This window comes from Scomber scombrus, chromosome 23, assembly GCF_963691925.1.
Source record: "Scomber scombrus chromosome 23, fScoSco1.1, whole genome shotgun sequence".
Classification (NCBI taxonomy): Eukaryota; Metazoa; Chordata; class Actinopteri; order Scombriformes; family Scombridae; genus Scomber; species Scomber scombrus.
The window spans coordinates 20,018,425-20,042,482 of NC_084992.1; the positions used below are offsets into that span (position 1 = coordinate 20,018,425).

Below are 24,058 nucleotides of genomic sequence, written 5' to 3' on the forward strand. Positions count from 1 at the left end.
CTTTATTAGGCAGCAAAGAACAAAATTGCCCGAAATGTGAAGTCATCGAAATAAAGTAAGACACAGGACTGAATACTGAAAGTTTCCAATACTTTTCTAACTCTGATAAACAGGTTTGGAATTATCTCCATATATTAGTGTTTAGTGAACTGATGGATTATAGAGAGCTGATAAAGGAAAAGGATAATTGAATCTAAAAGAAAAGGATAAAAGAAAGCTGATAGGGAACATAAAGATCTTGTAAGCCTCTTTATCCCACATTAAGTCACCCAAATATCTACTAGTGTCTGGGCCCACCACGCCTTTTTGGTTAAGGGATGAAGGGTGGGCGGACGGACATCGATTACTACCGCCACACTAACAGAGGTTCTTTTCTGGCTTTTTGCCTCAAGGAATACACCCCCGCAGCTCCAGCGTCATGCCTGTCTGCCCTTCATTCTCCTCTTTCTCTTACCACATCTTCCTTTGGTATCCCACTTCCCCCTTTCAGTTCAATATATACTCGTCTTTGCAATTCCTTAATCATATCTTTCCATCACCACATCCTTCATTTTTCCATACCGATGTGTGTATTGTTTTTAAGTGACTCTTCTATCTCCTCCATCGTCCATCCATCTCCGGTTAGCGACTTGATGAGGTGCTCGATATGTAACGTCTTTGAAATATTCAGGTTTCACTCGCACGTCTCGATAAATGTAATCTGTCGGAACATATCTCTCAGGAGAAAGCGAGTCAGAGATGTAAACGATGATTCTATTTTAGCTCTAAGGTGGCATATTCCCTCAATATAACCTCTGAGATTAGTTCATCTTTCCCGTGATAAGGCACCGAAAGGCAGACTGGTTACTCCTGGCGGATGCTTTAAGGTTACGTCTCACTTTTGTAAAGAAGGGGAGAAGTTCACGGAAGACCTGACCGACTGGACTTTACGGGGGGGGGGGGGGGGGGGGGGGGGGGTTGATAGTCAGATTTTGTAGAGATGAAAGAGTCCTTGTGGAGGAAGCTGTTGTCCTTCAGGTCTTTGTAAATAAGAGCTATGTTCTATTTAATCTAGGTCACTGATTCACTTAACACTCACTCAAGCATTTATTAACGCTGCTTTAAATTATATTTTTATATGAACAATTGATGTAATGACTACAGTAACTACAATTATAATGACGTAATTTACTGTTTTCATTTTCTCTCTCATCAGCTGCATTTCCAGCTGCAACTGGCACCTATTGCAGTTGTAAAAGTACTCACAAACCTACTCTACTGTACACTTTCTCATCAACTCTAAACAGCTGGCAGGCTAAAGTAGCAGCTAGTTGGTGAACATAAGGAAATTGTTGGAAACCAGAGCTAAAGGGTGTGTGAATATTGGATTTACATTTGTCAGATGACCAGAGGCTCCAAATGAACGCTATTGCTGATCTGTGTCTACAACTAGGCGACTGCTTGCTGCCAACACATTGACTATGTTTATATTTTAAGCGCTGCAAATTTCTCATGTAGATTTCAACCCTGAACTGACACCCACGTTTACCCTCATGACTAATTGCACAATATCCTGTGACAGTGCTGACATTAGAGGGAAGCAAGGTTATTACTTGTTGTGGTGTCAAATGACCTGAAGCAGTCACCGTACCACCATTTTCACAAGGACACATATTAGCATTGAGTTTTGACATTTTTATTTAATTGTTTAAATGTAAACCACAAAAGTTATAATATTGTACATTCAGAAAAATATGACACAAAGCAGCTACAAGCTATGTCTCATTGTTTACGGTCAGTTGGACACCAGCCAGTAGGAAAGTGCATACATATATCCTGTGTGTGTGTGTGTGTGTCCGTGTCCATCAGCTTTCTGCAGCCATGTAAAACAAAGCCTCGTTGTTGCAGGTCTCAGCGTAACCTCGCTCAAGGACTTTCCCATGTTTGCATATAAGTACGCCTGCGTGGGAGCGGGTCGGTTAGGCGAAATTCAACAGGTGTGATGGTCATTGAGCTGAAGGACACCATCCATCACCAGCCTCACTGGTACACACCATCCTAGAATCAACTGGGTGTGTGTCTGTGTGTGTGTAAGATTTTTCTAAGATTGGAGGCTGCCACAAAGTGAAAGAAGAGTTTTGGCGCTCACTGACAACATAATCAGGATTATAGAGGATGATGTTTGTGTTGATTTATTTTTCCCCCCTCACACCTCCTTTAGCATAAATGTCGCTTCCCTCTGCAGTATTTTGGCTCGCTGCCAGTGTGTATGTACTCCAGGACAAATGGGCAAGCCCAGTGTGAGTCATGCTTGGATGGGAGACTCAGATTCAGACGCACACACACACACACACACACACACACCACATCTATCTAACTCATCGATTTTTCAATGAGATGTGATTCTCCGTTAAAGCGGCCCGCTCGTCGTTGTCAGAGCAGGAAAGAACGGATAGCCGTGACCACAATCGCTGGAAAAGAGGCAAATAAAAGAAAGAGTGAAGAGGTAGGGGGCGGGGAGGAGGGGAATAAAGTGCTATTAAGATGAGATGGGGGGGGCAACTTCCTCAAGGTGACTGCCTGAGAACACAGCAAACACATACAAATGAGTTGGCTGAGCAGAAACACAGAGAAAGGGTGGTAACTGAAACCAAGCACACACCCCTTCCACCAAAATCCAAAACAACACATGTAGCTCCGTCTGCATTTCCTCTATATTTACTAACCATGTGCCATTTTTACTGATTGCACAGGACTAGATAACAATAATTCTGATGCAAAATGGCTGTTTGCCTGTAGTCTCCTCCTCCTCGCTCTCACAGACACTCGGAAGACGCTAAGTGAACGGACAGTGGCTGATTTAGCCGACGAGGAGTCTACACGTTACGCAACAGCCTATTTCTCCTTACATAACGCTGCAGTTTGAGAGGAGCAGATTAGACCCACTGTACTGTTCTCTGTGTAGCCGATTCCACAGTCGATCTCCTCTCGCAGGCATTATGCATACATGTTGACAAGCTGATTAGCTGCACAGAGCCAGAATTACCCTCTAAAGGGAGATGCAGAGATACTATATATGCGGGTATATGAGGCTCAGTGGGATATGTTATAAAAATACTCCCCAATATTAATCTGGAACTGAGAATAGCTCATAGAATGTAGCATGAATGTAGAAAGCTGGGATATAAGTTGAAATGCTCCACTCCAGCTGTAACGCTATGAAATATTAAGCTGCCTTACACCACTTGGAAGTGTCAGATGTATGTGTGTGTGTGTGTGTGTGTGTGTGTGTGTGTGTGTGTGCAACCATAGAAAAAATTAAATTGATTGCTTTTGGTTGGGCATCCAGTAAAAAATCTATTTATCAGTCATTTCTCCTCATGCTGCTCCACTGGCTGATTCATAAGCTAATAAATACTGCAGCTCGGCACACTTACACTGCTGTGTCAAGTTAGGCTAAAGCAGATACAGGCTGTGATAGATCATTATTGGGGAAATGAGTAAGAAGCTGATGAATAGTTTGCATTTCCATCACCAACGGGACTATTAATATGAAATCTGCCAAAGCAAATCACCAGCGTCAGCAAATTCCTGCCCTGGTCAGCCTCATTCCTGGACCGTTTTCTTGAAGCCTGTTGATAAAGCAAAATGCAAAATACGTTGAGTGATTTAAACAACCGGAGCTGGATCTGTCAAGAGTCTCGCTGAATCCAGCAGCTGCAGCATCTCTGTTGGTTCTCTGCGTTCTCCTCTTTCTAATTCGCTTTTTTGGCTCTTATGTATCAGATCTGAGAGGGAAATGCAGGAACACATTGAGGAAATGCAAATAGATTGTGTGTGTGTGTGTGCGGTGTGTGTGTGTGTGTGTGTGTGTGTGTGTGTGTGTGTGTGTGTGTGTGTGTGTGTGTGTGTGTGTGTGTGTGTGTGTGTGTGTGTGTGTGTGTGTGTGTGGAGGAGAAGCTGTAGGGGGTGTTTCAGAAAAAGAAAAAAAAAAGAGCGTCATGATTAAGCTGTCTTCTGTCTATAAAGAAATGAAACAAAGAAACAAATGCTTCAAAAATGCATCCGTATTCCCCCTTTGTCTTTTTTCCCCCCTTCTTAATTGACTACCAGTGTGTGCAAGCAGAGAGAACTAAATCTTGACATCTTCAAAAGGAGCTTTGATCTCAAAACACCTTGAGGCCCTGGAGGATCATCAAGGTTCCCTCTGTCCTTTTTATCACGCAGTGTTTCCTCTGCCCCCTTGCTCCTCCTCCTCTTCCTCCTCCCCCTCCTCCTCTTCCTTTTCTGCTCGGCGTGATCAGCGAGAGCTCTCTGAGGCAGCCCGATAACCCTGATATGCACACGCCGACTGCAGCCTTGTTCTGGCTTCCCTCATTCTCATTCCGCTCTCGCCGGCAGCGTTTACCTCCACGCGCTCCCGCACTCTGCAAGGTCATGTTGAAATATTTCAGATGGAAAATTCTCTCCGTATTCCACCACTGCTATTTTTTTTCTCATCTGTGGCTGCTGCTGCTGCACACAATTTCGAAGGCAATTTCTTTGTCTTTGAGCATAAAAAAAAGGAAGGAGAGATGCTAATGAGAAGATTACACAAACACTTTTTTTTTTATTGGCAGATAAACTCTGTCTTAAAAATGACTGTTTTGTGAGAACCTGATCAGCAGTTTCCACTCTACAGAAACATTTTTTTTGTTGTTGTACTGAGATCAGAGATATTTGGCAAGGATGGCAAGTTCGTGCTTGAGTAATAACAAAGATATTCAAGTAGAAATATTTTGAAAAATGTGAAGTTTTTCTTAACTAGTGTTGTGTTCTCAGATGAAACCTACCTTGAAGAAACGCAACACAACCAAAAGAGATTTTTGATTTGCGGAGCTGATCAGTGGAAACTCCGATCCAATCTAGTCTGGGAGCATCTCCCTCAACCTCCCACCATTGAATACTGTTTAATTGAACTCAGTGACTCAAAGAGATGCCGTCTTCCCCAGGCACCGGAAGTTTTAATGGAATGTAATTGAAAATGTATCATAAAGCAGAGCTCTTTGCCCCTAGCCCACTGGTGTAGACCCCCTACCTACACCACCGATTGACCCACAGACAGAAAAGCAAGATGAGCTAACCTTTGGATAAAAGAGCAGAAACGTTACATTCTTATTGGTGACATTAGCCGACAGCTGCAGCAGATTAAGGGCTGCTAAGCAGTAGTTTAGAAGCTGTGGTGTTTAAAGAGCAGCCAGGGCTTATTGTCAGTTACCTACCAGTCCCTTCATTTCAACGTTGCAGGCTTGACTGCTTCCAGTCATTCAGAGTTTTTTTTTGTTTTTTTTTCCTTCTGTTTCCAGAGATATGTTCGCTTAAGGGAAATGGCCATTAAAATGTCATTACCGCTACACTAAAATCATTTTTAAAAAAGCACTGGTTCCCAGCGGCTTCCCGTCGTAATGGGCTCAATACTTTCCCTCAGCACCAGGAAGAACCCTAATGTTGCGGAACACAAATGCTAATCTCTCTGTAAATATCACTCAAATTCACTCTCCCTTCTGCTTTTCCGACTAATAGCACGGATTCATTCTGCTTTGCCCTGGTAAATTAAATTAATTCACCAAGCAAAGGTGTTATGATTATTCTAAGCTTCCCAGTGCGTGGGCTGTAATGGAGATGATCCCGGCATTTCCGCTCCAACCAAAAGCTCCTAGCTCGACCTCTATGCTTTTTTCCCCCTTGCCGCAGTATCTCAAAGGTATCAATAGTCAAAGCTTTGATTGAATTTTCATTTATGTGCGTCTCGCTAATCTCTCTCTGATACTATTCATATTCATGTCTAAGAATCAATACTGGATTTTCGGCATGCGCGGGGAGAGAGCGGGCTGAAAGACTGCGAGGGTCAGTCCATAACACAAATCAATTGATTAAGTGCTTAAGAAGCTGGAAGCACTTTGCCATTTGAGACGTTCAACCTTATTTGTACAATGAGATCATTGGTCGAGCAGTCCATCAAGCCTCCACTCCTCGAAACTCACCCAAGCCTAACTTAGTTCTGCTCTTCATTGAGGAGCTGCATCCATTTCCTGTTCTGCGTCCGCATTGACTCACAGCGCATTGTTTATGCTGTTGATCCCCTCTACGGCTTTCATCATGGCCACCAGCACTTCCACTTGAAGCACAATTTGAGCATGCTCAATTAATACCCTAATCGCAGCTGTCATCAGTTCATGGCGATACTGCGGCCTTGGCTGAATACTGTAACCACTTTCCACACAGCACCAAAGAGTGGTCGGGATGCACATAAATTTGGCTGCGATTATACCACTCATTAACTTACTGTACAACCTCTGCACTTATTTACTCAATTAACTTGCTATTTTAAGTTCTGTTAACATTGGGGTGGTTTATTTTCCTTTTTTAAATACTTAATCAGCCATGAATAATGGAAAAAATGCCGCCAGCCAAAGCCACGCGCTCACCTCTGAATATCTCCGCATACGAACAGTGGCAGAATAAATGCACATAGCTAATGAGGTAATGGAATCGATGAGGCTGTCCTGGATGCATGGCTGCAATGGGAAGATAGCAAGTGAGCAAAAGTGACCCCCTCCCCCCGTCTTCAAAATGAGCTCGACCTGTAGTGACACCCAGGAAGTGTTCCTGCCAGCCGTATGGACAGCAGGGCAGCTACTGCTTAAGATCTCTTGGCTGTGCAGAATACAACCGCAACACAAGATTTACTGGCAGACAGAGAATTTGTGTGTAATGGTGCTGTCTTGTATGTCTGTTTCTCTCTCTCTCTCTCTTTCTCTCTCTCTCACCCTCATGCTATGCCTCTCCGGCAGACTGTAACTCTGCAAATGACTTTGACCTTTCCTGGGACTGAGGACAGGAACCGCAGAGGGAGAGGGGAGAGATGGCGGGAGATGAGAGTAGAGTAGGCGGTTGACTGTAATAAACTCGAAGCAGTGGGCGGCTGTCAACACTAATAGATGGGAGAGGGGAGGGGGGTCACCGGGTTGATGAATACTAAAGGTGCCTGAGTCCTCAACAAGTACTCTGTTCTTTTCCAGGCTGATGTGTGTGAGATGTGATGCTCAAAGCATCATCAGACTACAGGCAGTGAGGGCCTTTTTGGTCACTCAAGGAAAATATATGTTGGTATTTGCAAGGAAATGTGCTGCTTTGATCATGTTACAGTTACAACAATTGATTGACGAGCTGTATAAATGATAACTGTCCATGCATAGATATGCCACGCATGGACAGTTATAATTTATACATCAATTGTTAATGTTTAGGTGACTATTAGATTCATAAACATAGACACAGTGTTGTTTTGATGGGTTAATTAGAGTCTCCCTCCAAAAGTGTTTAATGTTCCTTATTAAATAGATAGAGAAGTAGAACATTTTTAAAGAGGCTCTGGATGATGGAGATGTCATTAGTTTAGTTTAGCAGATATTTGATCACAAAGAAGTCAGGAGATCACCAAAGTCAATGTGATCCATTCTATAGGAATCTTGAATATCTTTACAAAGTTTCATGCCAATCTATACAATATTTGTTGAGATATATGTGTTTGGAGCAAAGTGGTGAACCAGCTGACTGGCTGATATTGCCATACCACTAGCAGCATGGCTAAAAATACTCCATATCCTATTATTAAAGGTCCCAGTGCAGCCCATTACTTCATGATAAGGTATCAAACTTCCTTTATGTGTTTTTTCTTTTGAGGCAGGATGTTGGGGAAATTAGACAGTGAGAAATCAATCATAAGTGTAACCCAATGAGCTGTTAGTTATGGAGAGAAAGGCAGGTTGGTCTGATATGGATGGGCAGACAGGAAAAACTTGGGATAACTTGGTTGGACTTTTTTGTTTATACCCAGTTTTTTTCCAGGAAAATAAAGTTTCAGAGGTTAAAAGTGCAAGTGTGTAGGATTTAGTGGTATCTAGCAGTGAGGTTGGAGATTGTAACCAACTGAACAACCCCTCCACTCAAGCCTTTCCCTCCAAGCATGTAGATAAACTCTAGAGCAAGTGTTTGGTTTGTCTGTTCTGAGCTACTGTAGAAACATGGTAAAGCAACACAGGGGCCTCTGTGGAAGAGGCTTCCTATGTAGATGTAAAGGGCTCATTCTAAGGTGACAAACACAGTGATTATTGTTTTCATGGGATTATACACTAACAAACATACCTATAAATATACTCCATTTCTGCCAATAGATCCTCCTAAATCTCACACGCTGGTCCTTTAAAATGCAGCAAATGTGAAGCTGTGAAATATGTCTGGAATGTGTTTGTGAATCCTTGTTTTTGTATTTTTCCTCTGTGCTGGTACATTCTTCTCACAATGTTCTCTGTCCTGCTATGTCCACAGGAAAGGGGAAAGATCGGCGTGATCTTCAACGTGGGAACGGACGACATAATCATCGAGGAGAGCGCGGTGATGGTGAGCGACGGCAAATACCATGTGGTGCGATTCACACGCAGCGGTGGCAACGCCACACTACAGGTGGACAACCAGCCCGTCATCGAACGTTTCCCATCAGGTAGGAACATGGGCCCTGATCTGGGGTCTGAGGGAGGTATTGTTATCAGGGTAATACTTTTACAGTATTGAATCATGTGGAAAACACAGTGGAGAGAGAAAAAGAAGCTTTGGAAAAGAAAAATGATTCTTTAATTCAACCCCCCATGTTCCACCAAATGTGATTTTTTTTTTTAAAAGAACATTCTGTGAGGGTTCTGGTTTATTTATCATGACATTCATATTTAGAGCACGCCTGCATTATTCTAGGTGATTAAGTCAGGTTCTAGTCTGAAAAGCAGGAAGAGCCAAACAGCCTTCCTCAGGCAAGCAATCTCCCATCTAAGAGCATCCAGCTCTCTGCAGTTAGTCTACCATTGTAGCTCCTGGCACTGTGAAAGCCAGCGTTGAATCGAGGCCAGCAAAATGTGAATATGCCAGCCAGGTATGGTTGGTGCGCTCAGATCTTGGGCAGCATACAGAGGGAGGACACTTCATGCTGGGAAAGTACGTGGAGGTGTTTATAAGTCATGCCTCGGCTTCAAGATAAACAGACGCGGCATCATTTACACATACAGACTCTAAAGGAGGGCAAACATCCGATGAGTCACTGCTGGGAGCGTGCTAATTCCCCCCGCTTGTTGTTTAACCATAATCATGCTATTCTATTTGGGCCTGAATTATAAGGCTATTTTTGGTCGTGCTGAAGCTCTCACTTAATTTCTCTCTCCATTGTGCTTCCCCTTTGTTCATTGTTGTTCAAAGGAAGACATTTTGTGTTCCCGACACGAGTTCGCATTTGTTAAACACCAGGCTAAGCCGGGCTGTCTGCCTGCCTGTGGTAGGTATTAATGATCACATGAAGAACTAATATAGTAAATACAAAAACAGGAGGGTTTTTAAAAAGCCCAGAGGCACTGGCACATTCACCAATCTGCTAGTATTCTGATTCTACATTGACATTGTTCGACTTGTAAATCACCGTCCCCACTGAGGTCAATGCGCTCCATCTCTGTTATCTGAAAGCACCGTCTATGCGTCCTCATTGTTTCAAACAGCAGGGAGAGTGCTGTTAATGTGGCCATGATATTTACTCTAGCTGACATATACGGCAGTGGAACCGTGACATTCTCTGTCACAGCAGTGATCCCATATTTTGAGGCTTTGTTTTGGCATTGAGAAAAGTGTATTCTCTGGCTCATCCATCAGCACAGCGAGGCCGGACTGAGGGGCATGCATCACAGCCAGAGGAGGAAGCGCCCTGTGACAGTTCACTCTTTTCAGTTGTTATTATGATGGAAATGCAGCCCTTTTCGCGACAGCAACAGGCTCCAAAGAGGGAGCCTTCATCTAACAATAGCACTAACCACTCAGAAAATAACAGCAGAGCAGCCTGTTCACATTGACAAGTCAGTGTCATCATGCAAGTCTGTGTTTTGTTTCTTAAAGAAACATTAATGCACCCATATTGTATTCTTTTTATTCCTCTTCCCTTCCGCCCTCCTTACTGCTGCTGTTGTCTCCGTCAGACATCACTTTCCTTTTCCTCTGTTGATCAAGAATTGAAGAGTGTTATTTTGTTGTTGTTTGTTAGTTTACTAGATGAGTTTTGAGCACTTGGGGGCTGGAGCCCGTCTGAAGTTTTAGAAGGTTATGGAGACTAAGGGAAGGAAATGGATTGGGGGGGTGGTTGGGACTAGTAAGTGTGTAGAGTAGCTTTGATTCATTTATGTGAGCTAGATACACTCCAAGTATTTTTGGGCACCCGCTTTGAAGACTCCGGCACCCTCTTTGAAGGTTCCAGTCGTCATCGTCTGGCGGGGCGGCGTCCTGGGGAAACAGAGATGTTACACATTAGGAAAGCAAAACCTCGGATGAGGCTGAGGCGCAAAAGGGCGGAGGAATACGTAGGGGAGCGAGTGAACGAGGGATGAATGGAGGTTGTGGGGATGGCAACTTCCTAACTGAGACAGGAGGTGTGCGAAAAGAGAGAGTAAGATTTTATTTTGTAGAGAAAAGGAAGAAAAAGGGGGGGCTCCCTCGCTGGAACAAGTTCCTGTGACCCAGATGGGAGATTAAATCATCCTCTGATTCTATAAACGGGACAAAATACTCACTGTATTGAAATGCATTCAAACCTGCCTCATTTTCTTCAATGTAATAGTTATGTTGTCCCCATGGAATTCTGAAAAAACACATCTTTAAATGTCCATGTTGCCAGATTTAGAAGAAAGTAGAACAAGTTGTCATGAAAGATGCCTCTAACAGGGGCCCTCCATGAGGTGTTACAGGTGCCAAATTTGTCTCAGTCTTCAAACAAAACGAGGGCGCGCCGTTTCCTGTGAAATCTCCTTCCCCAAAGGGACTGCTGTGACCCACATCAGGCAGTCTCATTGGGACGCCATTGCAGTTTAGAGGCCTGTCTAATGCTTGTGCATACAGTGCTTGCACGTGGGATTTCATTTTCTTGTCGACCACGGCCCAAGAACACGGTTCCCAGAGGAGGAAGGACAAGGACGGTAGAAATTACGGAGAGAATATGAATCTGTTACCCCTTACGAAAAAGACAGCGACAGGGTATCTTTCTATATCTTTCCCCAACACATACACACACATCTCCTACCACACTATTATTAGCCTAAACATGTGTTAGATTCAGAGTAGTGTGTGTGTGTGTGTGTGTGTGTGTGTGTGTGTGTGTGTGTGTGTTGCTTTCCATGTGACGCCGGGGCTTGCCAGCAGCAGGCTTATAAACAGAAGGCCACGGCAAGGTGATGATTTGGAGAGACAGGATGTTGACAGCAAACATGGTCGTCACGGGTCAGGCGCATTCTTACAGCAAAGCAACACATCTCCTGATGACCCAAGAAGTGATGTTTGTCGTCCCCGGGGAGCGCGCGTCTGTGGGTGTTTTGGCCCGTGTCTGATTCAACGTGCGAGAGTACACACATCCAACTGCGCGCATGACAAAGTGCATCCTGTGTGTGTGTGTGTGTGTGTGTGCGTGTGCGTGTGTGTTTGTGTGAATGTATGCATTTGATGGACATAGAGCAGACAAAAAGTGTCAGAGGAGTGCCCAGCCAGCTAATCCAGTGTGTCAGGTGTCCCCAGTGGGTCCTGCAGCAACAGTTGTTGGCCCACCCCAACCATCCCACATTTCCAAAATGGCAGACTCAATAAAAAAGCGTCCCTGTGTTCACACCGAACACCTCAACCTGGCCACAGATAAACAGACAGATGTTACCAGCGGTGCCATATGGACTATAATTGTACAATTTCACACCCGATTCCCTTTATTTACTGGTCATCTGCTGTGAGGAAGGCAACAGATCTGATGGGGATAATTGTTTAGTCTGAAGTAGTTTATTTACAACTTTATACCATCGCCCTAAAGAATATTCAGTTCTGATTGGCCGACGGCTGTGTATTATTATTCAGATAAACACATAGCCAGGACATTGCATCCTCATCAGTGTTCTAAATTAAAATTCATAGCTGAACCGCTGCTGGTTTGAGCTGTGACCAGGCTAAATCTTCTTCTTATTAGAGTTGTAGAGCGACATTTATTCCAAGGAAGATTCTTTTAGAGAGCATTTTATCAAAGAATCTGATCTTAATAAAAACACTTACTCAGGATAATCCACTCTGACCCATGTGGTTATTGAAACTGAACACATAATGCAGAAGTAAAGTATTCTTATTTCTCAATAACCTGAAAACAAGACTAACACATTCTTACTTTGACAAATAAAACTAACTTTACTTGGTCAAATGTTAACTAACTCTAGATAGATATTGCCATGCACAGTAACTGATATAACTGAATCAGTGTGTAGATTGCTCCTGTGATTCTGCTGCCGTTACACTACATTTAGCATTTACCATTATCTGGTAATTGCAGCTTTTGGCCTCAGTGGCTGCTGCTCAGCAAAAGTTACACAGGCTAACTATAACACTTAAATTACTAATATAAGTACTTTTCTTTAACATCATTAGATCTCTGCATTGTGTTCCTGCCTGTCCACCAACAATCAACTACTAGCAGCATCTGTCCAAAATGATCAGTATGTGCATGTGCTCCTCAATTCTCATCCTTTTTCCTCTCCCAGCTCTCCAGCTCTCCTCCCCCACCCTCCTCCTCCTCCTCACCCCCTAACTGATCATGATGTTCAGACACTCAAAGGGGAGGTCAGATTTAGCGAGTGGGGGCCTGCTACAGCATTAATCCTCCTCTAAGAAGGAGCCAGCCACCCTTCCAGTAGCTTCCGCTTCCAAAAGAATCCAACTAGGGAGAAAGAAAGTGCTTCATGGGAGAAAATGTCCCAGAGTGGTGAAGGGAGGAGTGTGTGTGTGTGTGTGTGTGTGTGTGTGGGGGGGGGGGGGTCTGTCTGTATCACTTTTCTGTTTAGATGCTGAATATTACAGTTTTTGTCAGCTGCTATGGCTCAATTCTCGAATTGCAGTCTAAGTTGTCAAAACATTATTTAAAAATTCTTTACAACACTTTGTTCAATGTGCACCACTTCTTTGTTACTATTTGCCAATGTTTTAGCACATTTAGGCAAATTACTGAGTTCAAATGTCTGAGTTAAACAATTATTGGTTGCCAAATAGTTTTACTCTCAAAAATATGTGAGAATTATTTCATTGTGTAAGTCACCACATGCAGAATAGTTCAGCTAATTGTCCAAATCTGCTGAGCCATGTTCCATTAATTGCACTCATATGGAGCAGTCATGAAGTCTGTTAAATTGATAAATGGTCAGACTCGAACTTTACTTCCGAATGAGATTTTTCTCACATCTTAGATCAACCGATCGCACTATGGGGCCAGAACTGCAGCAGTTAGATTTTGGCATTGAATATAAAATTTGGCATTGAAACCAAAACCTGAACTGAAAAAAGGAAACATTGGCATTGAAACAGTTTTACTGGGAAAAAGTTGTACTGGCACTGAAACAAGTTCCACTGAAAAATAAAACACAGGCATGGAGACATTAGAGCCAGCAGTGAATCACCATAGAGCTGCTCAGATCAGTTCATCAGAACATTTTCTCCCCTGTATGAAGACGTTGGACTTGGGCTGCTGCTGTGAGATGTCCAGCTGGTCTCAGAAACATTGCAGCAGATTTACAAAAAGGCATTATTTGGATAAACTAACCACATATTGGGAATCTAAATGGTCACTTTCTTGCCTGAAAACATATTAAAAAAGTGAAAAGTGACATATTAACAGTCCTATAGCATACATGACAACAGCCTGGCTCAAAATCTCATCAGACCACAATGCATACTGGGTAATGTAGGCCCAGCAAACAGTGACAGACAAAAATCTGAAGATTGACATTAAGAAATGCATCATAATGCAAAATATATCAAAATGAAATAACAACCTTTTAAGATTGCCATTTATTTGTTTATTTCTCAGTTCAAGTGTTTCAATGCCAATGTTTCCTATTTCAGTTGAGGTTTTGTTTTCAATGCCAAAATGTAAGTGTCACTGCTCTGGCCCCGTGTGGTACCTGATGTCCAACTAGCTTACAGGTGTAAGTCACGGCTGAAGCATACAGGATGATGCTCCCCCTGTTGCATTGCAAGGGAGGGCATTAGGTGTGAGGTTGATGATCTGTGGCCAAACAGAAAGGAGCGACAGGAAGTCCCCTGAGTCCAGTACTGTAACTTTATTTTATGACTACACTGCTGCACACAGTAGACCTATGTTTTCTTTCAATTTTCTTTTTTTTTCTTTTCTGTTTACTGCACTGGTCTGCTCGTTTACTTTACTAACTGGAATGTGAAACCTTGTACTCTTGAAGTCAGTGTCTGAAGAGTATTCACTTAGATACACAATAGCAGTCAGTAAGCTCCAGAAAAACAGTCTGGTACAGCGAGCATTAAGTGTCAGGTAAAAACACGACAGACAAGACTGTTAGGAAAACAGAAGATGAGAAACACACTTCCACAGTCTACTGTCACTGACAAAACGTCAAAACATTTTGACCACCTTTTTTTACACAGTGTCAAAGCAATGTGTCATTTTGTAGGCAATGACTTATTTATTGACTCCATAACTTAATTTTGAAACCTGAATTCAAGGTTTTGCGTGAATTACACCATTTTGCAGGTTAACTTTAATGTTTTGCTGCAGGTATAAGCTCTTTTTGGATATGCTTCTGTAGTGCTGATAACTTATTATATAAAATATTTCAGGAAATGTGCCAAAGCAACTAAGAAAAACTGCATAATGTTTGAGAGTATGTGTGCACCTGGGAGTGTGTATGGAGGTGTTGTTGCAGAAATGCCTACCTATCTCTCCCTCTCTCTCTCTCCTTTGTCTTACACTCCCCCGTCATCGTCTCTCTTTGATAATCGTCTCACATTGACTCTTTCTTTTTTTTTTTGTGATTATAGTCATTCGCCACAGTAAATTATGACATTACAGTAAGAAGGGAGCTTGTGGTAGAAATCCATCCATTTCCTGAGGGTTAATACCACACTTGGCATTTTAACTTCATTGCGGTCCCCCCTGAGCTTTGGATAATCATTATGCATTTTATACCCGTAGTTATATTGTCACCATTGCAATGTATTGGCTGTGATTACCATATTTTGCTGCCTCATAACGGTGTCATTATGACCAATGAGAGCGCACAGTGCGCCGTCTTTCTTCCTCACTTATCTGTTTCTTTCTCACTTGCCAGTATTTACAGGCAGTAGATCTATTATAAAACTGTCACTTTACTTTAGTTTTTTGACTGGGTTGCAGTTGAGTAGAATATGACAGAGGAAGTAGCAGTGGGGGGGGGGAGTAATGCACTGATAGACGGGTTGACGGCAGGGGAGATAAAGGAGAGGAAAAGCAATAGTAGTCTACAGCAAAGTGCCGGGAATGCATTGCTTGAAGATGATGGACTGAAGGAGAATAAGAATGGAGAGAAGGAGAAAGGAGAGGTGTGGGGAGGAAAAAATACGGAGGCGAGATCCAGTATGCGTGCCTGGAAGCTAGCTGCTTTCACCACCATGATGGATGAGGCTTTGCATGTTACTGAATAATAAGCACTTCCCAAATTGGATTGCATCACAGCAGGGAAGATTACATAGAGCCTGTACATTATAATGCAGCATGTGCTCGCCCCTCACATGTACGTAGACACACGCACACACAATGTAATATTGTCAGAAATCATTTCATTACAAACACACAAATTACTTGCTACTGGAAATGAACTCAGACACAACAATGTTCATTTTTAGGAGACCAACACACTACTTAATACAGATCATAAATCAAAGAGAGAAGCAAAGTATTTTCATTCCCTGTTTTCATTCTGTGAGGCATTTAGAGGATCCGTTCACTGTGAAGCCTGACCATTAGAGGAGAACGTCTTTGTGCCAGCAACGTCAGTTCCAGCTCTTCTGACTGAGCTGTTAAGATGTTCCTACTCCTCAGATAAATGGTCTAAGAAAAGGGGTCAACAAAGCTCTCAGCTGAGCTCTTTCCTTCCTCCTACCCCCCCTTTTTTTATCTTTTCCTTTATGTCTCCACTGTTTTTAGATATCCATCTTAGTCTTTTTGCGACCTCCACACTCTTAGAGGAAGAAACCCAACCGCGAGCACACACAAGATAAAGAGACTATGTGAGGAGGGGAGGTTGAGGCAGCCCAGGAGATGTGCTTCTCTCTTCCCGTTGGCAAAAGCAATATAAAAGCACTCAGCGGTGCAAGCTAAAATGCTAAAAGTAGGGGAGAGCAACAGGATTCGGACAGGAGAGGAGAGAGGGGTGCACTTTTTTTACAAGGCACCACAGTCAGACAAATGACTGCAGGCATATGGACTTTGGCTGAGCATGGATGAGATTTCACTTCACTAGCTCGGGCCTTCAAGCACGGAGTATGGAAAAGAGGCTCTATACTTTGATGGTCCACTGAGCAGAAGATGATAGATGATTGTGTGGCTTTGGGGCGATGCACAGAGCACAGTGTGGCATCAGCAGGAAACTATCTTTACTATCTTATAGCTTAGAACCTATACCTGTATACTAATCAGGGTCATTTCAGGTGGGTTTTTTTGGTAATTAAATTGTGAACACAAGGCTGTGTGGTGAAAGTCAGATTCATTCCACTTTGCAGAAGTCCATATATCAGGCTGTGGTGGAAAGTAACTAAGTACATTTTAGGTCCCCACTACATTTCAGAGGGAAATATTACACCTTTTATTCCACTACAGGAAGATTTGACGAACAAAACATCTCATCAGCTAATTATATATAATCCATTGCCTTTGTCCTATATTAAACTAGCAACATACGGTACACAAAGTAGTTTAAATTAGTGCCAACCAGCTCCAGCAATATTACAACAATACACTGAGCTTAAACTACTGCAGCCCAGTAATATTTCTTATATATAAATGGGATAGAAACACGTCTCAACATACAGTAGCACAATACAACTGAACAACAACACAAACAACAGCTTCCAAAATGACAAAAGGCTGCAAGTAATGTAATGTAAGTCATTTTTCAGAGCCATGGTGATGTCTTCAGATGTCTTGTTTTGTCAAAAAGCCAAGAATACTCACCTGATATAAAACTAAAAAAGAAGTAAAGAATTTGAACAAATGGCTAATGTTTTGCATTTTTGCTTGAAATTTTCCAGGGTTTAACCAATAAATGAGTTAATTATTTCAGGACTAAAATGAACTTTAAAATGTTCATGAAGGTAGTCTTTATTGAAAGGCTTGTGTGTATGCATTAATTAACTAAATTGGAAACTAAGTGCACTCTTCTCTTAAAGTCCTTGAGTACCTTAATTTTTACCAACACACTTGTTAACTCAAGTACATTTTTTCACATGGCTTTGAATACAGGACTCACTAGTACCCATTAAATATTACAGCCTCAATGCTACTGAGAAGAATTCTGATTTCTCTTTCAATCTGTCATGGCACAATAAATTGGCACATAAATTAAACTTACTGTGTAGTGCTTGTCATATAATTGGTGTTGTAACAGGTGGAGTTTTAAAGTCACACTCCTATCTTACAACACCCTCAAGCACAAAATATTGCAACTGCAAATTCTCCTGGGCCATTGATCTGATATGGTGCGTGACTGGCATTTGTCATAGTTTGGATTTCTGTTTTACTCATCATTATATTCAGGAAAGTGTTGCAAAAACAGTCAGAAAGAATTAATTGAAGTCAGCGAGCTTAGTCACTTGTCACTGATGACAGTTCCCTTCATTCTGTTGGTTCTTATTGGGCCTCTGGTGCTCTGCGACACATTCTGATTGGATCTTGCACAGTTGGAAGGTATCTCCAATTATTGGCCTGTGGCTATGGGATGATGGAGAGCGAGCGAACAGAGAAATAGTGAAGAAAGTAATGATGAGGGGAAAGAGAGAGAGGGAGAGGCAGCTAAGTAGTGCAGAGCAGGAGAGGGAAAAGATTGCTTTGGGTAATTAGAGAAGTGACAACTTTGATTTCCACATGAGTCGGGGGGCTCACTCTGGCAGCCACCCTAACACAAATCCACCGTGGCCAAGATGAAAGGTGGTGAGGATCCTGTCAAAGCGAGTAGAGAGAGGGGAGGAAATGGAAACGAGCTGCTGGATTGATAACTGCTGCACAGATGAAAGATGAGAACAGTTAAAACAGTGAGATATCGTCTGTTTGAAACGCACGCCGACACCAGCGGTGGACGATGTATTTACATTGAACAAAGGAGGGTGGTGGGTAGGTAAATCGGTTCCTTTTTCACGCGCGGTTCACATAAAGAAACACAACTTGTCTGCCATCTTTGCCATAAAAGAGCTGGAGGAGAAAACAAGGCACTGTCAAAAACACCATCTTATCAAAGAAGTTTGATTCATGTGTGAGAGCTGAAAATCGTCTTCTTAAAACAAGTGAACAAACACGGCTGTGCAGTAAGATAATCTTAAGTACTTCTAAAATCATAAGTCATTTTTCTTGATTTTTTCTTATTGTGCCTGCTGTCAAGATACTGACACCCTAGAAATATATTAATACAATTATATCAGAAATAGGTTGAAATAATTTTTTTACTTTACTGGCAGATTTTGTTTTGAGAAAATAAGTTTTAAGACTTAATTATAGACAAAATGGACTTTTCCAGATGCATTTACTAGCACAGGGTTACAGGTTTCTTTTCCCCATCTGCTCACAAAAACGCCCGGTGGGTGAGAGCAATCCATCTAAAGTTGCCTAATGAAAAACAAAATGAGGCTAGCTTGACAGAGAGAGGTTTCTGTAACAGGCAGGGAGAGCAGGATGGCCGGTGGCCAACCGTCTCCAATGTAATCTCCATTCTTGTGGATGGATTTCCGATGTGGGTGTCCTGTACAAGGGCATCTGGCTGCCTGCAGAGCTACATGATATACAGTTGGCTACTTGGAGAGTCTCCACACACACACTCACATGTGTTCACACAGATGCACACACATGCACTGATACAGCAGGAGACGGAGAGCGAAAAAGAACAGCGTGTGATTCATATGCTGGATTATCAGCTCACCGGAGTCCAGCTCTCCCAGACAGACACAGAAACAGATACTCTACACTCCCAGCATGGCGAGATTGCCTCACAACCGCCCCCCACCTAGCTTTGTGTCTCCCCAAGGTGCCAGTCAATCAGCGTACCCTTGTGCTGCCCCTGGCACAGCAGCTGCGGCACCAGCACAGGAAGGGTCCCATCATGGCTGTAAATCCAGCTGATGCTCCATGCACCAAACACGGGGCCCAATAGGAGGCGAGACAAGTTTCTGGCTTCCGGATTAGAGATGAAAACCAGTGTTTCAGGATGGACGCTCCTGGCCTCAGGAGCTTTAGAGCCGCAGGCGTGTTGGCTGGAAAACATACATGACTAGTGTTGATAAATGTGAACCAGCCTCTGATGTTCAGTGTGAGTCATTATCAGGGAGCATGTATTCATACCCTGGCTTAAGCTACTTATATGTACCTTTAATTAGAGATTAACATTTGTTGCCCATATGTTCAGCAATTATACATGCCTTATGGATACAAGATGAACAGATTAAATAAATTACAAAAAAACAATATGAACAATAACAGAATATATATGATTCATTCTGTTATCTGTAACCAGTCCAGGAAAATACAATTCTGGCATCTTAAGACTCATTTATTTAGGCCATGTTTCAACCCAATAACTGGCTAGAGACTGCTGCACATAAGTACAAAAAATATTAGTCCATAATATTACTCGCACCACAATCCAGAACAGTGTCAGGATACTATCCCAAATAACGTTTGTTATACAACGTTTACATGTGTCAGCTCAAAATCTGAATACTACAAAATATTAGAGGACACTCATTTTTTTTAAAGGACACAACAGGGGCATTTTAACTTTAAGTCACTACTATGGGTGAATGTCCAAAAACATGGTTATTTTCTCATGCTTGAAAAAGTTCCTCTGAAGCCACAGAGGAAATTATACAAGTATATACAGTATGAGTATTTTTCTGAAATGAGAAACACATTGACTTTAACATGGAAAATCAGTGGAGTACGCCTTTAAAGTAATGTTAGTCACATGTAAACATATATCTACTGGTGTCCATTTGGCTATTAAAGAAAAAATATATGCCTTAACAGCTTTAATCTACTGTTTGATTTACTGGTTTATTTTTCTCTCTCTTGTATATCAGATTTCCTTGAGCGCCAGGTCAGATAGCATTGTTTCGCTGCCTTTCATATCAAGCAACGGGAATAGTCTTGGGAGCACAGCGAGTGTGATAATGGCAGTGGGGGAGAAGAGAAGGGCCCAGCTGTTTAATCTATCCCCCCATTCTAATGCAGAGCAGGCTTCAGCTGGTGCAGAGAAGAGCGAGAAGGGAAAAGTTTCAGCGGTTCACTCAGAATGACTTATTTCTCCAATGATCCAAGCGCAAACAGATGCAAACAAACAAGCAGGACACGCAGGAATTCAGATTTTCATACACTGCGGTGTAGATGACACAAACACCTGTCCAATACAACTTTGTGCCTTTTCATTCTCCTATAGCTCTACAGCCAGTTTTGCTAAAATTAAATTCACAATCACATTCTGTTCTCCATAGTCACTTCCCTTGTTTTCTTCTTCATGTCCATCCTTTTGGTTTGAGTAGGTGCACAAAACCATTGTTTGTTGATTCCTCGGTTATTTTTTTTGGTAGTTAATGATGTTGTCACTCACTCCTGTTTGCCAGGGAACGAGGACACACACATTTGCATACTTTACTCACACACATTGCAACTCACTCTTAACATTTATTACTTTCCCCCACCTTACACTTAGTCAAACTGTGTGTGTGTTTGTGTTGTAATGGATGGCATTGCCTAGTTCACATTTGGGCACATTTAATCTTTCGGTAATAAAGCCACTATGTTAGCAGGCAATGAAGAAGGATGGAGTGAAGGTAAACAAACAAAGGGAGGAAATTGAGAGCAAGTGAGAGAAATGTGGGGGGGTGGAAGATGAAAGGAGGAGACTGTGGATGAAGGGAAGAGGGAATTTTGAAAGCAAGAACAGAAACTAATTGCAGTTGAAGAAGGTGAACAGGGAAAGTAGGGGATAGAAGAGGAAAGAAAAAGGAAGGAGCAAAGTAAAGAAGAATTAATGGAAAAAGGAGGAGGAAGTGAGGGTGCAAGGACAGAATGGTGCATTGGAGGAATTAGAGGAAAAAGAAATCAAAATGGACTTTGGCAGGAGGGTGAGGAAGAGGACAGAATGAAGCGTGGATGAAGGATTGTTTGAGAACAAGGGGAGGACAAGGACAGAAGTACGGATGGAGGAAGACAAGCAAGCAAGGATGAATGAATAAGTAAGAAAAGGAAAAGTATTAGGAAAGATTCTGTAGAGTGAAAAAGGAGACTAAAACCATTTAAAAGGGCCAGTGTGTAAGATTTAGGTAATGTATTGGCAGAAATTGAATATAATATTAAAGTTTGTTGTAATTAGTATAATCTTATGAAAATAAGAATCATTGTGTTGAATTAGCCCTTAATGTCTACAGAGGGAGCGGGTCATTTTCCACCAAACACTGGCTCTAGCCTTTCGCATATTTCCGTAAGTTTTGCAGCTAACATATGTTCTCCTACACGCTTGGAAGAGGAGGAGTATTCAGCTGCTTGCAATCTGGAATGTCACAGCTAGGTGCCACTAAATCCTACACACTGGTCCTTTAAGAAATCACTACCTGTGCAGTTTCCTGACTGCAGTGTCTCACGGCTGCCACTAGAGGGAGAATGACATTGCTGCAGCTGATAGTCAATTATTTGGATGATAAAATGGATATTCCATAGGATTAAGTTATTGGAAGTGCTTGACAGTTCTTTCTGCACTTTCCCTGCCTCAGTGTGACTCAGGCAACATCAGGAGAGGGTGAAGATTTAGTCAGGATTTGTGGATGAGATAGCAGATGCAGCAGTAGGAGGAGAACATGCACTCACAGGATTGATTCATCTCACTGAGGACTACTGCCTCCCACTATTTTCTTTTCATTCTGTTATTATTTTGATCACCTTTTTCCTCTGCAACCCCCCCTCCCTCACCCACGACACCCCTCTTTTCTCCCCATCTTTCCCTTCACTCTCTCTGCTACCAGCAGCTACCGTCTCTCCTCCTCTAATTCAGTGATTGCAGCAGAGTGCCCATGTCTTCTCTAAAGTGGGGCTGTGTGCCTGGCACACTGTAATTGCTACACTGCTTTTACAGGAGGCTAATCACCAAGTGGAACCTTGCTAATCTTAAGGAGGTCATATAATGCCCCTTTCCCAGTTTTATTATTGTGGTCTTACAAATGTTAGCATGTTTTTATGGTCAAAAAGCTCCTAGTTACAGCTGTACAGGCCATAGATACAGCCACTCTCTCTCACTCAGCCTGAAACGAGCTGTCTTGGCTCCTTCTGAAAAAGCACATTCTGTTGTGATTGGCCAGCTGCTTAGAGAATGTCGGAAATGTCATACCCCTTACCATAACCAGTTTTTGGTTCCTGAAGCGGCCTGAAATTATGTTGTTAGTTGCTGCAGTAACAATGCCATGTATCAACCCTACACATCAGCCCCCCCCCCCCATATACTCAAACCACCTCACCAGCCAAGTCTTTTCTAACCATCACTAAACCACCAATCTTAACTTCGAATGAGCTTCAATGTTCACACTGTTTATCTCAAATCAGTCACTTGCACCACACGATGCAGAGGCATTTTAAATGAGGCCCCAAATGACATAAGAGGGGGCATCAAAGTTAAACGGCTTGTTGAAACATCTAAATTCAGAGCAAGCCAACCCACACTAACTGACTGGGTGGTCTTATTCCACAGTTTGTGTGATAGTCGGCACATCAGAGACCCAAATATATATTGGCAAGCACTGAAAAAGTGAGTTTTTCATTGTATGACCCCTTTAAGTGTGATTTGAACACAACACTAACATGATACAATACATTTTTCTCTGAATTTAAAACAGTTTGCTGCCACTAAACAAAGAATATCTGTAATCATGCAATGTGAAATCTGGCAATTTTCCTTTCAAATAGTGGTTTTCAAATCACTTAAAACTAAAGGAAAATACTACCATAACAATAAAAATGGTTCTTCCTTTTAGACTTTTCAGACCCCCTGCAGGGTTAATTGAGGGATTATCGCAGGTAATAAAAGGCATCATTACCAACAGTTATATGTAACAGAAACATCAAAACATCTAATAACAATTTTAACTGCTTCATTTCCTTCCTATCATTTCTTTCATCTGACCTGAACCTTTGAGTCATTTCGCACACAGATGAACACAAAGCTACAGGTGCAGCATATGAATGCAACTGACTCATATGGCTCTTGAGAACCGCCTACTCTTACATGTTCATCATGGCTGTGCTACACTTCTCCATCTGCCATCTGTCCTTCAATTTCATCTTCTTTCTTTCCACTGCCATGACATTTTTTCACAATGACCCTCTCCCTTATGCATAAACAACAGTGTATATTCATATACTGTACAGTATACACACACACACCTCCTCAGCCTGTGTGAGACATTATTGCGCAGGCAGGCGTGGGTAGAGAGACCCCTGGGGAGTGGAAGTAGGTATTGCAGAACTGAGAGGTGGTCTATTTTAGATCTCTGCAGCAGCACAGAGTGGGGGAGCAAAAATCAAAGGATACTAGTTAAGATGCAGTATATACTTTGAGCTCTTGTTTGCTGTTTAGACATTGCTCCCAAACTCTCCCAGTCTTTGACTTGTCTCATATCATTTCGGCAGTATCCGTCCAGCCCACCGGCTCTGCAACGTTTCATGTCTCAAACCTCAAACTCTAATTTGCTCAGATTGTGTTTTCGGTAATTTAAGGATTTTGTTTTTTGTAGATTTATGGTAAAACTAAAGCTGCAGTTCATTACAGGGACATCTACTTTACCACAGTTATGTATGTGGTTCATTTTGACTTGCAGTAGCAAATTATAACAGGAGCTGGAGTAAACAGAAGTCAGAAAACAGAAGCTTGCTTTTTGTGAGTTCCTAGGCGCTTGGGTTAGT

At 42.3% G+C, this 24,058-nt stretch overlaps 1 protein-coding gene across 1 annotated transcript in view; it reads left to right on the plus strand.

The window, feature by feature from the left end:
• nrxn2b (neurexin 2b) overlaps window positions 1-24,058 on the plus strand; it is a 590,949-nt gene that overhangs the window by 536,874 nt on the left and 30,017 nt on the right. Inside the window, 1 exon segment of the mRNA XM_062444511.1 lies at window positions 8,350-8,521. Coding sequence (XP_062300495.1) covers window positions 8,350-8,521 — 172 coding nt within the window.